This window comes from Agelaius phoeniceus, chromosome 2 (assembly GCF_051311805.1).
Source record: "Agelaius phoeniceus isolate bAgePho1 chromosome 2, bAgePho1.hap1, whole genome shotgun sequence".
Classification (NCBI taxonomy): Eukaryota; Metazoa; Chordata; class Aves; order Passeriformes; family Icteridae; genus Agelaius; species Agelaius phoeniceus.
This window is the reverse complement of record NC_135266.1, coordinates 88,031,333-88,045,226: the sequence shown is the minus strand read 5'-3', so window position 1 is coordinate 88,045,226 and position 13,894 is coordinate 88,031,333. Positions and strand designations below refer to the sequence as shown.

Genomic DNA, 13,894 nt, shown 5'->3' with positions numbered 1-13,894 from the left:
GGGCTCACCGGGGCACGCCCACTTCCTCTCTCTCAGCCAATGGGCTGTGAGCCTCAGCGCGAGGGCCCCGCCCCCGCTCGCCTCTCTGCCAATGAACGACGAGGGCGGGCAGAGAGGAGGAGCCCTCACAGCGCGGAGCTAGCCGGGCTGGCTATGCCGAGGCGGCCGGGAACGGCGGGGAACAGCCCCCCGGGACGGGGACGGGGACGGGGACGGGGACGGGGACGGGGACGGGGACGGGGACGGGGACGGGGATGGGGATGGGGATGGGGACGGGGATGTGAATGTGGACGGGGATGTGAATGTGGACGGGGATGTGAATGTGGACGGGGATGTGAATGTGGATGGGGATGTGAATGTGGATGGGGATTGGGATCGGGATCGGGACCGGGATCGCCGGGCTCCCGGCTGCACATCAACTCACCCAAGTGCTTTGTGACTGTCCCTCGCTGGCGTCGCGCTCTCCCCTCTCCTGTGCCCCGCGCAGGTTCGGAGCAGCCGCGGGCAGGCGGCCGCATCGGCAGGGATGAAAGGCTTCTGGGCATCGCCCTTCCCTCGCTCCCGCTGCCAGAGCAGTCCCTCTGTCGCTGGGCTTTGCCATCCCCACCCACCAGGTGCCTCCAGAGTGACTTGTGTTGCAGGAGCGGGGTGTCTCGACCGCTTCACAAAACTGCTTTGTGGCCTCGATCCTTCTGATTTTGGCCCCACTTTGTGTCTCTGGTGGATTCTCTCCATGTTTTGTTATACTTTGGAATAAAGGTGCCTCCCCCAACTCCCCCCTGCAGGTTTTGCCACTGTAAGAGAAATCCCAGGTCCAGCACACAAGGTTAGTGTGCTTGAGCATCTTGGATGACATTAATAATACCTATAAATGTGAGATGTGAGACTGGCCTGTTCAAAGGACATCTCTCTCCTTATGATGTGTTCCCAGAGCACATCCACTTTCCAGGAGTCTGTTACTGGAAGGGACAGATGTTCTTTGCTGGAGTTCTGAGGCTTTTGCATCCTCTAGTTAAGAAAGAAATGCTGCAGTTAGTGAATGTACCAACATGCTGGAAAAGGTACCTGCCAGAGAAATTTGGAAGGTTTCCCCTTTGGTATACTGCTTCAGCAGTGAAGAGCTAGGGAAGAAGTGCTGCTGGCTCTTGGAAAACGGATCAGTTTAGTCCTATGACTCCATAGTGACAGTATGGCACAGCTGCAGAAGTCAGATTTATTTATTCACACATAATAACTGAGAGTTGCCTTCACACCTTCTACAGTGTGATCCCTCCCACTCTACTTCCTGTCCTGCTGATATTAGAAAATAAAAGGTAAACCATGTTAAAACAGAGTTCTTAATTGTTTCCACCAGATTTCACTTCTCCAGTTCTTCACAAAAAGTGCTGTCTTTGTAATCGCTCTGGGCCAGCAGGCAGCCTGGGCACTTAAAAAGTGACAAAGCTGGCAGGAGCTGGGTGAAACACCTTTATTCCAAAGTATGAGAGAACATGGACATACTGGAGAGAATCTACCAAAAAAACCCACAAAGTCAGATCTGGACACTTTTAAGCTGTGTCTGAATCCTGTTAGTTACTTTTCAGCTATACAGACTGTATTCCCAGCTAAACTCCCTTACGAGTATAGCAAATTCTCTGAGCTTGAGAGCTCTCTTTAGACTTTTCTATTATTGATTTGAAGCATTTAGGAGAGATCTTCTGCCTCTCATCTTGCTCTGCTGTCTTATGCCTTCCCAATCCTTTCAAGCACACACTCCCTGTCTTGCTGTCCACAGGACCTACCAAGGATTGGAAGGAACCTTGTGGGTGCAATATGCCACCCTTAGAGGCAAGTGAAGAAATATTTGCAGAAATATCCAATCCCTTCCCCAACATGTGCATCGTAACAAATTGGCCACTCTGTGTCAGGTAAGCATCCTCCCGTGGAACCATTTCTTGAATTTAGAACATGTCACCAGAAGGGGGAACAATAATCCCTGTTGGAGGTAGCAGTAATCCCAACTCCTTTGTTGAGCATGCCCAAACAATTATTGGAAATTACCTGTGGTGTACTGTGCTGAAGAAGAACAGCCTGAGTCTGACCAATATCCCCATTCTGAGCAGGAAATGGAAGGGCTTGGAAATTTAATTTAATCCAGAACATGGATTAAAACAAAAACCAGCCAACCATGCAGCTAAGAGATTTCTCGGGGTGCTGGAAACATCTGTACTCCCCACCACAGAGTCACAGAATCTTTTAGGATGGAAAAGACCCTGGAGATCATTGAGTTCAACCATTAACCTGACCCTGACAAGCCCAGCACTAAGCCATGTCCCTAAGCTCCACATCTGCATATTTTTAAAATACTTTCAGGGATGGTGACTCAACCACTTCCCTGTGCAGCCTGTCCCAGTGCTTGATATCCTTTTTGGTGAAGGAAATTTTGCCAGTATCCAATCTAAACCTTCTCTGGCACAACTTGAACTCTTCTCATCAATGGTCAATACTTCAAAAGAAAAGTAGCCTTTCCTGTTGTTGCTGGCCACAGAATCACTAAATGGTTGAGTTGGGAAGGGACCTTTCAAGGTCATCTGGTCCCAACCCCAGCTCAGGCCAGGCCACCTACAACCTGGTCCACCTACAACCCAGGATTGTGTCCAGGCCACTCTCCATTGAGGGACACACCACAACCTCTCTGGCTAACCTATGTCAGTTTTCAGCCACCCTCAGAGTAAAAAAGTGTTTCCTGATGTTTAGAGGCAACACCTTCTGTCTTTCAGTTTGTGCTCATGGCCTCTTGTCCTGTCACTGGGCACCACTGAAGAGTTTCACTCTTCTTGTACCCTCCCTTCAGTTATTTATATACATTAATTGGGTCCTAAACAAGAAGTCTTTTCTCCAGGCCAAACAGTACCAGAGCTCTCAGTCTTTCCTCCCAGGACAGAAGGAGTCTGGTCCCTTTATCCTCTTTGTGCCCCTTTGATAGATTCTCCTCAGTATGTACCTGTCTCCCTTGTACTGATGCTGTTGAGATGTTGACTTGGAGGGACTTGAGAAATGCCAGCTCTCAGTGCCTGCCTTGTGTCTCAAGCACAGTCACACCGGTATTGGGTATAGACAGAGTTCCCAGTTTGAAGTGGAACTGTCCAAAGCTCACAAGGCTTCCTTTTCAAACCTGTGCTGTCCATCTCTACTTCCTGTCTGACAGCAGTTGGGCTGCCACTTTGCCATAGCCCTTGCTTATCCCACTTTTCACCTCGTACTCTCACTATTCACCTTTTTTGCCTTGTGCTGTCACCATCCTGCTGCTTCTGCCCTGAAGAGAGTTCCTCAGAGCAGCACAAATCCTCCCAATTCCTGCATGGGGGTAACCATACCCTCTTGCATCGGCAACAAGTAGCATACCCCTGAACTTTGTGATTATTCACCTTTTCCATTAGCAGCTGTTCTTGAGACATCCTTCATCAGGTTAGAAAATGAAAGCTGCTGCAGTTCCACTGCTCTCCATTCCGTGGTAAATTTGGTTATCTTAGCAGCTGGAGATGGAGGTAGCAGCTTCATATTTCTTGTCTTCTGAATATAGCCTCGGGCTTCCTGTTTCACAGCCCTGTTGTTCAACAGACTGATCGAAACATCCTTTTGTGCACACTCCTTGCTTTGTCATGGAGGCAAGCAGATCAGAAATTTCTGCAGCTGATGAGAGCGAGGAAGTAACGTACACTTCTGTCAGATTCTCTCAGACTCCTCCTCCAAGGGCCAAAGCTCCAAAGGAGAAAAGAGGTGAGGAAAGATGGATCAGGTAGGTCAACCAAAGATTTTGCTTTGAGTGAAAGCAAGATTTAACAGAAACACTCTGAACTGGAAACTGATTCTGAGTGCCAGCTTAGAGAGCTGTTGCTTTGGTTCAAAAATTACTGTGGATATAATATTTTGATGTGATTAAAGCTGATGAGTTAGAGACCCAGCATTTTTACCCTCCCTCTCACCGACCTCCTTCAGTGTCTACTCCTGGGCATTCAACCAGGCATCCTTTTCTTCAAAACTGGTTTAAAGTTGTCTGCTTGTCAGCAGCAAGAGGTTGTGAGCAATAGTTCTTTGAAGGGAAGTTAAGATGCGAATACAGATAAATTAGAGGCACATGCTAATCAGACATCAGAGACAGAGAAAGCATATGAGATCATCCAGCCTCTCTCCTGTGGGGCTATGCAAGATTCTTTTGTGATTTTTTGCTGTTTTCTGTGTTCTAGTGTTACATACCTCCCAGTGAGCAAATTTTCAGCTTTTGCTGTGAAACAGTTCTTCAGAGCACTTTACTATCTGGAAAATTTTCTTAGTGCTTTCCTTAAATTTTTACCTTCCTTATTTCGTCTCCATTACCCCTGATTGGACCTGCAGATGTCACACCAAACAATTCCTCTGGCAGCTTAGTGTAGGAATACCACCTTCAAAGGGTCAAACTTTGCATTGGTGATCCTTCTTTGTAAGTATTTCCTTCATGCAAAATGGTGGAGGGGTTGGAACTAGATGAGCTTTAGGGTCCTTTCCAGCTCAGATAATTCTATGATTCTATGAAGGCCAGTGAGCTTTAGATGAGTTCTGTTGTGTTGGCTGCAACACTAATGGTTGACTTTAAATTTTCAGAGGTGTTACAGCAAAGGGATACTCACTGTGGGATACAAGATTTCTATACCCTGATCAGAATAATTTTGTATACCTAAGGTGTTTACTGCTGCCTGGTCACTTGTTTCACTATGGAAACAGAACCAGCACAGAAACTCCCCAGTTCCTATCTGGTACTCACACTCCATCTGTTTGGAGGGCAGTCTTGCTTTTGCATATGTTGTCACCAGAAATTATGTTTTCTGTTGCATCAGAAAACACAGTAACATCCTCTCATTCCCTGCCATTCCTGTTCACCCCCACCCTGTTGAAAGGGGATTAACCAATGCCCTCTTTAGATGTTTGCATTTTTCTTTTTAACATCTCTCCACATTCTTTTATGGAACCTCATCTTCTTGAGCTATGGTCAGACAACCGAAAATAAGGAAGCTGATACTTGAACACTTGAACACTTCTTGTGCATGTTATTTGATTATTTCTCAGCTTTCTTCAGCATGAAAGGATCCCTAAGGATCTCACTTTAAGTACCTTTCTTTTGAAGGTCTTTATGTTCAACTCTGTTCCTGCCTCCATCACTTCTGAGAGATGTGCTCTCAGGTATTTTTCCCTTGCTGACTTTGCAGGCACAGTATCACACATGTGTAGATCAGTCCTCTGGTCAAACCAACAAATTTTGGTGCTTATAGACTCTTCAAAAATGAAGAGTTTCCCTGGTTGTTTCTTCTCTTTGGCTTCCAGAGAGCCTTAGATATGCTGCACTACCAGAATGTCAGTAGAGCAGTCAGCCTGTGTAGTGTGCTTGTAGTAACAGCAATAACCAGGTCTGTGCCATAGCCAGGAACAGAATCCTAGTGTCTCAAATTCTCCTCCTTGGCTGTAGGTAGTCATGCTGCTCCCATACTGAGGTAGGCAGGAGCTGAGGGGAGCTATTTGAGACAGTGCCATGATATTCTTCAGATTGTCCTGGTGAGTTGAATTATAAAATGCTAACAGCTTTCAGCTTTTGAACTGAATCTGGACTCACAAACCTAAAAATATTGGGTCATGTTGCTTGCAAATGAATGGAGAGTATCAGAGTCATTTCTCCAGAACACTGAGAGACTTGTTGGGGTGTTTTGTGAAGAGAAAGTGATAACATAGGATATTTACATTAAATGTCCACCAATCCACTTACCCTCTTCGACAGACTCTTCCACAGTTCATCAGACAACTACATGAAAATATTTCTGGATGCTCCATTCAGATTTTCCTCTGGTTTCAAACTTATCTTAGGTACTTCTCCCATCCACCCCTACAAGAGTTTCACATGTAGTTCGGGGGCTGAGGATCAAACAGAAACCATTGAACCTGTTTTAAAAAGTGTGAACTGCAGGGACTCCTGATTTGTGAAATACTTTATTGCACTTCTCTAGATTGATCTCTGCAGTTCGAGTGCAGCTTAAATTCACCTCAAACACTTCCTGTTTTCCCACTTCTCTTTGGTTTTTTTTTTTTTTTTATTCCTTCCAAAATTATCTAATGCCATATTTTTTTAATTTTTATGAACTTTAGTGACTCTCCCACTGCTGGGCTTGCGGAGGTGCCCTGGGATTTTGTTTTGATGATGAATCATTCCCTTTTTTCTGCAGTTGGTTTGAAACAATAGAAAGTGAACTGCTCTGTTCATTGCCAGGTGATGACATTTAAGGATTAACTGTTTCAAAGACTGCCATCCTGGTTGCCTTGTCTTGGCAGTTTTCCCTAAAATCTAATAGTGATCAGAAGGATGCAGGAGACAGCTTCTTTGGAGAGGCAAGAGAGGACAGAAAACAAAAGTACAGATGTGATCTCAGAACAAGGAGTTATATTTCATCAGATGTTTATCCACTTTTGCCAAGTTTTCAGTTGTAATCTGCCGAGAAAAATCTCCACCCTACCCCTTAACCTTGGGCTGATTTAATTCTCTTGAGGCCTAGTCTGATGACAAAACCCAAGCTGCCAGGGATACAAACAAGAGGAATAGAGAGCAGCGTCAAGTTTAAGTTCCAGACCCAGTCCAAGTCCTTCAGTTCTCCCGCTGTCCCTTTGTGTGAAGCCGAGGAGTAGGTTGTAACTGAAAAGTCTTTCTGTATTTTGTCTCTGAAAATGTTATGTAATGATGTATAATGATCTTAAAAAAATAAGAAATTATACTATTTTAAAATTATGTTTGGGAGAGCTAGAAGATCCTACAAGCTTCAGGAAATGTGAGAAAGCCTCTATCTTAGAAAAGATCTTTATAGCAGAAGAATGATGCTTACAACAACGCTCCCTCATGATCTCCCTTGTTATCTTAGAAACTTCTTCTAGGTAAAACCACAGGCCTAAGTGTGTCTCTATAGGTGAGAAACTGGCCTTAATAAGTGAGCCTGCAAACTGCTCAAGATCAAAATAAATTGATTTTTATTAATTTACTGATCTGGTCTACTTTCTGTATTTGGACAAAGCTTCCAATGTGTAAAGAATGTGTTCTTGTTTTTAAGTGGAGTGCCTTCACCTTCTGTTTTAGCACTGGCTTTCTTTGTTTTTCTCACAATATTCTTCATACGTGATCTGCATTTGTTTTCAACCTCCCCCAAGAGATCAAATGTGTTTCTTTGTGTCTTGTGGCATCATGAAGAGAGAAGCATCTCAAATTTCATGAGGTCCATGGGGATTTTGTTGCTAGATTTTGTTGGTAGAAGGCTCTGGAACATCACAAGATCAGGATGTGGTACATAAGTTAGCTGCATATTTACTGCTTCTTAAAAAGTGCTGTTGTCTGTGCAGCTGCTGTACTGAGATTAATAAAAAAAGCAAAACAAACTCCCCTGGAGTTCACCCGTACCAGTAAGTGTCATCCTCTCTTCTGTCTGGGAGAGAAGAGATTTTAGTGCTGAAATTTCAAATATTTTATGCAAACTGAATGCCTCTCAGGTCAAACACAGCTCCAGGAGATGGCAGTGGAAAAGCAGCATGTAGCCTGGAGGTGAACACGTTGTGCTGTACATAAGCAGACCTCTACAGGCCAGTTCTGACCCGCCCTTTGAAAGCAAGCTGTGCTGGGCTACAGTGGAAGTTGCCCCAAGGACTCACCCTCTGCCACTGGCAGCTAGCGAACAGCAAACAGTGGTGGTGAAAGTGTGAAGGGGGAGATGTCCCAAGGTCTTCAAGGCTGGCTCACCCATGCTGCCACCCCACCATGGATGATGAAAATGTAGAACTGCCTTGGGAGTATCCTGGGAAGATGTAACATGTCCATGTGTCTAAGCCTGTTGGCAGGATGCTGAGATTAAACCTGTTGTTCTTGCTGGGAGAGCTGGGGGAAAGATCTTTGGATTTCTTTTTACATGTAAGCTGGAACATGGTGGCTGTAGCAATGCAGCTCTCTGGTTTCCACCCCAAGCTTCAATGCTGAGGCAGGAGTGGATTTGTTGAGAGGCTCCTGCCAGCACGAGGTGTCACATAGTGCCTAGGTGGCTCCAGATAACTTGTGGTAGGTGCTTCCTCTGCTGGGGTCAGCCACCACAGAGGCTGGACGAGCAGGCTCTGTGGCCAGGCAGAGGCAGAGCTATGGCTGATGTAGAGAAAGGCACCCCCTGGGAAGTTCAGACAGGAACTGGTGGCCCCAAACCCAGCTGAAATGTGGCCCTGGGCTGATGGGGAGGCCCCAGTTTGGCTGGGCAGGGACAGTGATGTCTATCATGTGCAGAGTGTATACAGATACGATGCTTTAAATAGTGCAGTTCCTTGTAGAAATGCCCAGGACTATGTAAAACCACAGTCAGTTTTCATGTGGCTTCTGTTCACTATGGTTTCTTTTCTCTTTTACAGCTCCCCGTTTGTGGTCAGCAGTTCTGAAGGGCTTGGCCATAGGCTTTGGCACACTGAGCATCTCCCTGGCAATTGCTTTGATTTGGAAGATGAGTAAGTGCACAAAGGGCTGCTGAGCATGAGCAACCAATAGCAAGGGAGCAGTGATGCATCTAACCACAGAAACTCCATCGTATGGAGTTAAAACCAGAAGCTCTTCTAGGTTTCTACCAGCCTTATGTACCCACTGCCTATCCAGAATATTTTGAAGAATAGATTCCTCATGCAGACTCCAGGAAACCCATTTCAGATCCTGTGGCAAAGAACAGTTAAATATATTGAAAAGTCTTTGTAGACTTGCCTGGTAAATGTAGTGGTAAACTGTAGAACAAATAGGTCTGTAATATATTTGCAGGCATGCAGATGGTGCTAGGCTATGTGGAGGAGCTTCCTGTTAGTTGCTTAAAATCCATCCACCCAAGGTGGGACGTGATCACACCATCCCCACAGCGTGTGATCTGTTTTCAGATAGCCAGTTGGGTATTATTGGGTATCTGAGAGGTTTAGTGGAAATCTGGGGGTGGGGTGGGTGTGTGCATGCTTGCCACCAGCATCAGAGAACATGTGACTATTGTAAGATTTTGAAATTACACTATTATTTTCAGAATCTTGTCCTGACTTGAGTTTTCTACATTTCAGCTATTCAAATGAGTTGTTTCTCTGTAGGTCCTTGCTGACAAGTGTTTCTGTTGGTTAATGGTAGAGAAGAGTAAGAAGAGTATGAGTATTTTGACTTCTTTACAGGTGACTGCCACCCACACTGCCCTCAAGAGTGGGTGGCCTACAGAGGGAACTGCTACTCCTTCTCCGCAGAGAAGAAGGACTGGAATTCCAGCCAGGAATCCTGCAGGAAACAGGGAGCTCACCTCCTGGTGATCAATGATACCTTGGAGATGGTAATGGTTTTCTTTGGCTTTAAGGATCTCCCATTTCCTAGCAGATACCCAAGTGACTGGCATACAAGCAGTGCTGTCACTTCAGCAATATTTTGGTTTTAAAGGAGAGGAGGGCTTTGTGACTGTGGTGTTACACATCACTAAGTTTGCAGGAAGCAGAGAAGCAAAGGGGAGAATGGAGAGATGAGGGTCACTGTCAGGTACTCAGAATACCCTATGACAGATGGTAGGAGACAGCCTTCTCCACTTTCCTCTCCAACTCCTCTGCTATTCCCAATAAGACTGATATGAATGATTACAGTGGCACTGAGCAGTCATTGTATTTGTTGCCTACAAACTGATATGTCCCTCCTCTCAAGGAGTACTTCCTTTGCAAAAGCAATACTTCTCCTCCCTGTGAGCGCTCCGGCTCCTCCTGCTCAGTGACCCATGCCATTCCCGGGGTTCATGCTTAGATATTTCTTTCTCAGTCTCTTTTCAATGCTTACTTCCTCCCTCTGCCAAAATACCTCAGCTGTGCTGGTGAAATAAGGAATCATGTGTTCCACTGCAGGTGCTCTCTGGGGGCAGGGGCACATATTGTCCCTAGAGAAAGGGGTAGTGCTGATTACCGGGGCGCTGAGGCACATCTGCTTAAGTAGAGCAGAAACCTTGCTGAGGTTTTGCTCAAGCCAGGGCTTATTAGCTCAGGTCCAATGAACGTGGACAGCTTCCAGGTCGTGGACAGAAGTTGCATTGTGTGATGTTCTCTGGAGGATTACAAAGCCAGGTCTCTGCTTGATTGGGAGTATGTACCAGGCTCTCAGATTTGCTTAGACAAATCCTGTCTCCTTGAGAAATAGGCATCCTCCCCAGATTACCCATTTCTTTGGCATGAAGAAAGCCTTCCTGCTCCTGCTGCTTTCTTACCACCATCTCAGCTAGGTTACCCATTATCCTGCTCAGGGATAGGGTTAGGATTTAGACTCACCCATCTAAACAAGACTTTTCTAGTTATCCATGTCTTGTACTTCAAAGGCTGTGATTGCTCTACCTCCAAGTGCTAGGGAACTGCAGTCATTTCCAAACAACCAGCAACACTCCAGTGATTCCTCAAACTACTCCTATTCCCACAACTTTACCAAGCCAGCTTTGTTAATGCTTCTCTCTGAAGATGTCTTCTCTGAAGCTTTGTTTATGGCAGCAGGAGATAAGGATGGAGCCCAGCCATATCTCTGAAAGGTTGCTGTTCTTTGGTTGCAAAGGTGGACAAGACAAACTTACGTTTCCTTGCTTTGTCTTTTTTATGGGGAGGAGGGTTGGGGATGGGGAATTTACTTCAGGGCTGAATTTCTGTCGCAGGCTTCACCTTTTAACAATAATCAGAGATTAAAAATTAGCTGAAAGGAAATGAACATTGAAAACATAGGAGGAAAATGTATGAAATACAAAGAGCTTTCATACCGGGCTTGTTACACATATCTGTGCAGTCGGTGCCTGCACTTCCTGCCCTATCCTGCCCTGATTTTACCTTTAATTGTTAATACTGCATATTAGCTTGCTAGTTAGCTGTATAGTAGGGTGTTAATATTAATATTAATAGCATACCTTCCTACATAAAGCTCTGTGCAGGACATTCCAGGAGACTGGGGTGAAGTTCATAGAACCATATAATCACAGAATATGCAGAGTAGGAAGGGACCCATCAGGATCATCGAGTCTGACTCTTGGCCCTGTCATTAGAAGATGTGGGGAAGCAGAATTGTTAGTCACTTAAGGAACAGTGAGGTGAGGGGATGTATCTTGCTCTCTGTTCCCTCTACTTTTCCTTATCTCCATTTTCAAGCTGGCTTTCATTAGTCACTTTGTAATTCATCATCATTTCTAGGATCTGTTCAAGCGTATTCAAGCAGAATGTTTCTGGATTGGACTGAGGAACAGTACAAGATCTGGATGGATTTGGGAGGATGGCTCTGTATTAAGTGATGCCAGGTGAGTTTCATTCTGTTTTAAAAACAATAGTGCTTATTCAGATTGCCTGGTGTTCCAGAACACCCAGAGTTCCTCCTCCAGATGTCAGGAGCTTTCTTCCTGGGCAGATTTTCTTCTTGCTGTCACCTGTACTGCACTAAGCTCAATAGTGTTTACTTTTCACTGCCCTGCACCTTGTAAAGGCATGTACCTGTGAAAAGCAGGTCAAGTATTAGTATCTCACTCTGCTTCCCTCCAGCTGCTCAGACCAGGGACTTTATTTACCTGCACCAGCACACAGATGCTTGGTCAGAAAGACATATGGCTTTACTGGGTTTAGCCACCTTGCACCCATTCTGTAGAATGCTGGTGTCACTGGGTGCAAGAACCCAGCCCTTTCCTGCTCTACTGGTGCCAACCTAAGTCAGAACTTTAATTTTAGCTCAGTCTTTATTTGGACAAAAGTCAGTGTTTTCCATGAGGGAAAACATTTTTTTTATCTGGTGACTTTGCCTGGCCCTTTCCTTTTTATGGCAGTTAAGGGAATGAGTTAGTTTCTAAAGCCTCTCCAGCAAGCAAAACTTGCCCAAGATCTCACTGTCAACAGGTCAGTACTCTGAGCACTTGGCTTAGTTCCCTGATTAAATCCAGCTTTCTGTTCCTACGAACTCCTTGAAGGCAGTGATCATTCCATGAGACTTTCATTCAAATACCACTGCCACTCACATACTGGTGGCTATAACTGCCACTGCAGGGAATTTTGTCTGAGTTTGGGTCTGATTTGTGTTCTGTGATGGCAAAATTACTTAGCTGTGGCAGGTAGATAGGTTCTTTGATGTACATTTTATTTTCCAACAGCTGCCTTTTGGAGGTCAGGTTGTTTCTATTCCTCTGGGCTATACCCTTCAAAATCAGATGTTTTTAATTTCTTGTCTCCAGGAGACAATCTCAGTATTTTCTTTCATTCTCACAACTATTCCATGTCTCTTGCAGGGTCTACTCTAACAGCCCTGTGCAAAGTTGTGCTGTCCTGATGAAAGATCGGTTTCATGCCTCCAGCTGTGAAGTTCCTGCTCAGTGGATCTGTGAGAAAACACTTAGATAAATCCCACGTGCTTTTTCATCTCACAATGACCCCATCAGTGGTATGAGGTGATCATTGCCCTGCAAACTGAAGCTTCATACAAGAGCAAGGGCTACCTTTTCCATACCCACACTAAAGTGTTTTACAAGAACAGGTTTATTGTCCATAAGGGTGAGTTAATCTCAGATTTATTCTCAGTCCACAAGTGTTGGATTACTGCTCTTTGTGACCACATGAGACCTGGGACATATTCCCTGGCCTACTCTTTCCCTTATTTATCCTATCAAGGCAAATAAAAGCTTTGTCACAACAGGTGTCTTCAGACCTCTGAGGGGGACCTAGTCATTTTCCCTCACTTCTAAGTATCAGATTTCATTTCCATTCCCTGCAACTCCATTGTCTGATATCAGATGGACCAGGAAAGGAGGCCTGCTGTTCATTGACAGAAACATATAAACATATTTCTTCTAGTGGCAGCTTCTCCTTTTGCATGCCAGCGGTATGAGTGGGAGAGAAGAGGGTGAAATGAAACTGCAGCTTCTGTAAATCCAGCAGTGAAAATAAATCTCGGACTGCACTGAAATAAAAGTGTGTACCTGTGCTACTTCTTCTCCCTGTTGGAAGGAATTAGGCAGGTTCAAGCAAGCTAGTCAAGAAACTGGACTTCTGGAGTCAAAGGGGTACAGCTAATTCTGTGTAATTATTTAATCCACCAGGAATCTGTTTTCCTCCCCACGTGTGTGTTTTCATACTGCAGATAGAGGAAGCAGTGGTCAAACCCTTAATGCAATGATCCTTCAGTTCAAATAGAGCCGAGACAGGCTCAGAGTTTGAATGCCATAAACCCACAGTGAATATTTGGGAACACTGTCTTCAGTTCTGGGCTGCTCAGTACAAGAGAGAGATGGCCATACTGACTGGAGAGTCCAACACAGGGCCACAAATATGACAAAAGGACTGGAGCATCTCCCCTCTGTGGAGAGGCTGAAACAACTGGAATGGTTTATTCTAAAGCAGAGAAAGCTGAGGAGAGATCTTATTCCTACAATCATAGGAGCACAATAACCCGCTTTAACATTTCAATTCAGATTACATGTATTTGCTTCATATTTTTATTAAAATTGCAGGAAATCCTTGCCAGTGGCATTATCTTCCACCTGCTTAACAGGATGCTACACATGAAGGTATCAAGGTGGATAAAGACAAAATTACGGATCTTAGCACACTTAGCTAAGTGGATGTCTACTGAGCCTCATATAGAGGTCACTGAGATGAGGGTCTCGGGTGAGAATGTGTTACAGCAAGGAGGAGTCTGCTTTTTCATAACCAACAGCCAGACTTGGGGGAACTGCAGTGTATTAGGAAGTCAAAACTTTAGAATTTTCATCTTGGGTTGTCTGAGTTACTTTGGGCGAGTAATTTTATCTGTGCCAGAGTCCATTCAAATACCAAAAGATAGTTGTTTCTGACTTCTGGAAAGTTGCCAGACACTATG

At 44.9% G+C, this 13,894-nt stretch overlaps 1 protein-coding gene across 1 annotated transcript; it reads left to right on the top strand.

Annotated features, from left to right (window-relative positions):
• The first annotated feature begins 3,641 nt into the window (after positions 1-3,641).
• Positions 3,642-12,976, top strand: KLRG1 (killer cell lectin like receptor G1). Its single transcript, XM_054651256.2, has 5 exons — positions 3,642-3,759; positions 8,431-8,523; positions 9,214-9,365; positions 11,233-11,336; positions 12,309-12,976. The coding sequence occupies exons 1-5, from the start codon at positions 3,642-3,644 to the stop codon at positions 12,418-12,420; spliced, it is 579 nt and encodes a 192-aa protein (XP_054507231.2). The 3' UTR covers positions 12,421-12,976.
• The last annotated feature ends 918 nt before the right edge of the window (positions 12,977-13,894 follow it).

Excerpts from the sequence above, each read along its gene's own strand:
- KLRG1 (XM_054651256.2), top strand. The coding sequence starts at position 3,642 with ATGGAGGCAAGCAGATCAGAAATTTCTGCAGCTGATGAGAGCGAGGAA. Across the intron at positions 8,524-9,213 it reads TGCTTTGATTTGGAAGATGA|GTGACTGCCACCCACACTGC; the intron begins GTAAGTGCACAA and ends ACTTCTTTACAG. Across the intron at positions 11,337-12,308 it reads TCTGTATTAAGTGATGCCAG|GGTCTACTCTAACAGCCCTG; the intron begins GTGAGTTTCATT and ends TGTCTCTTGCAG.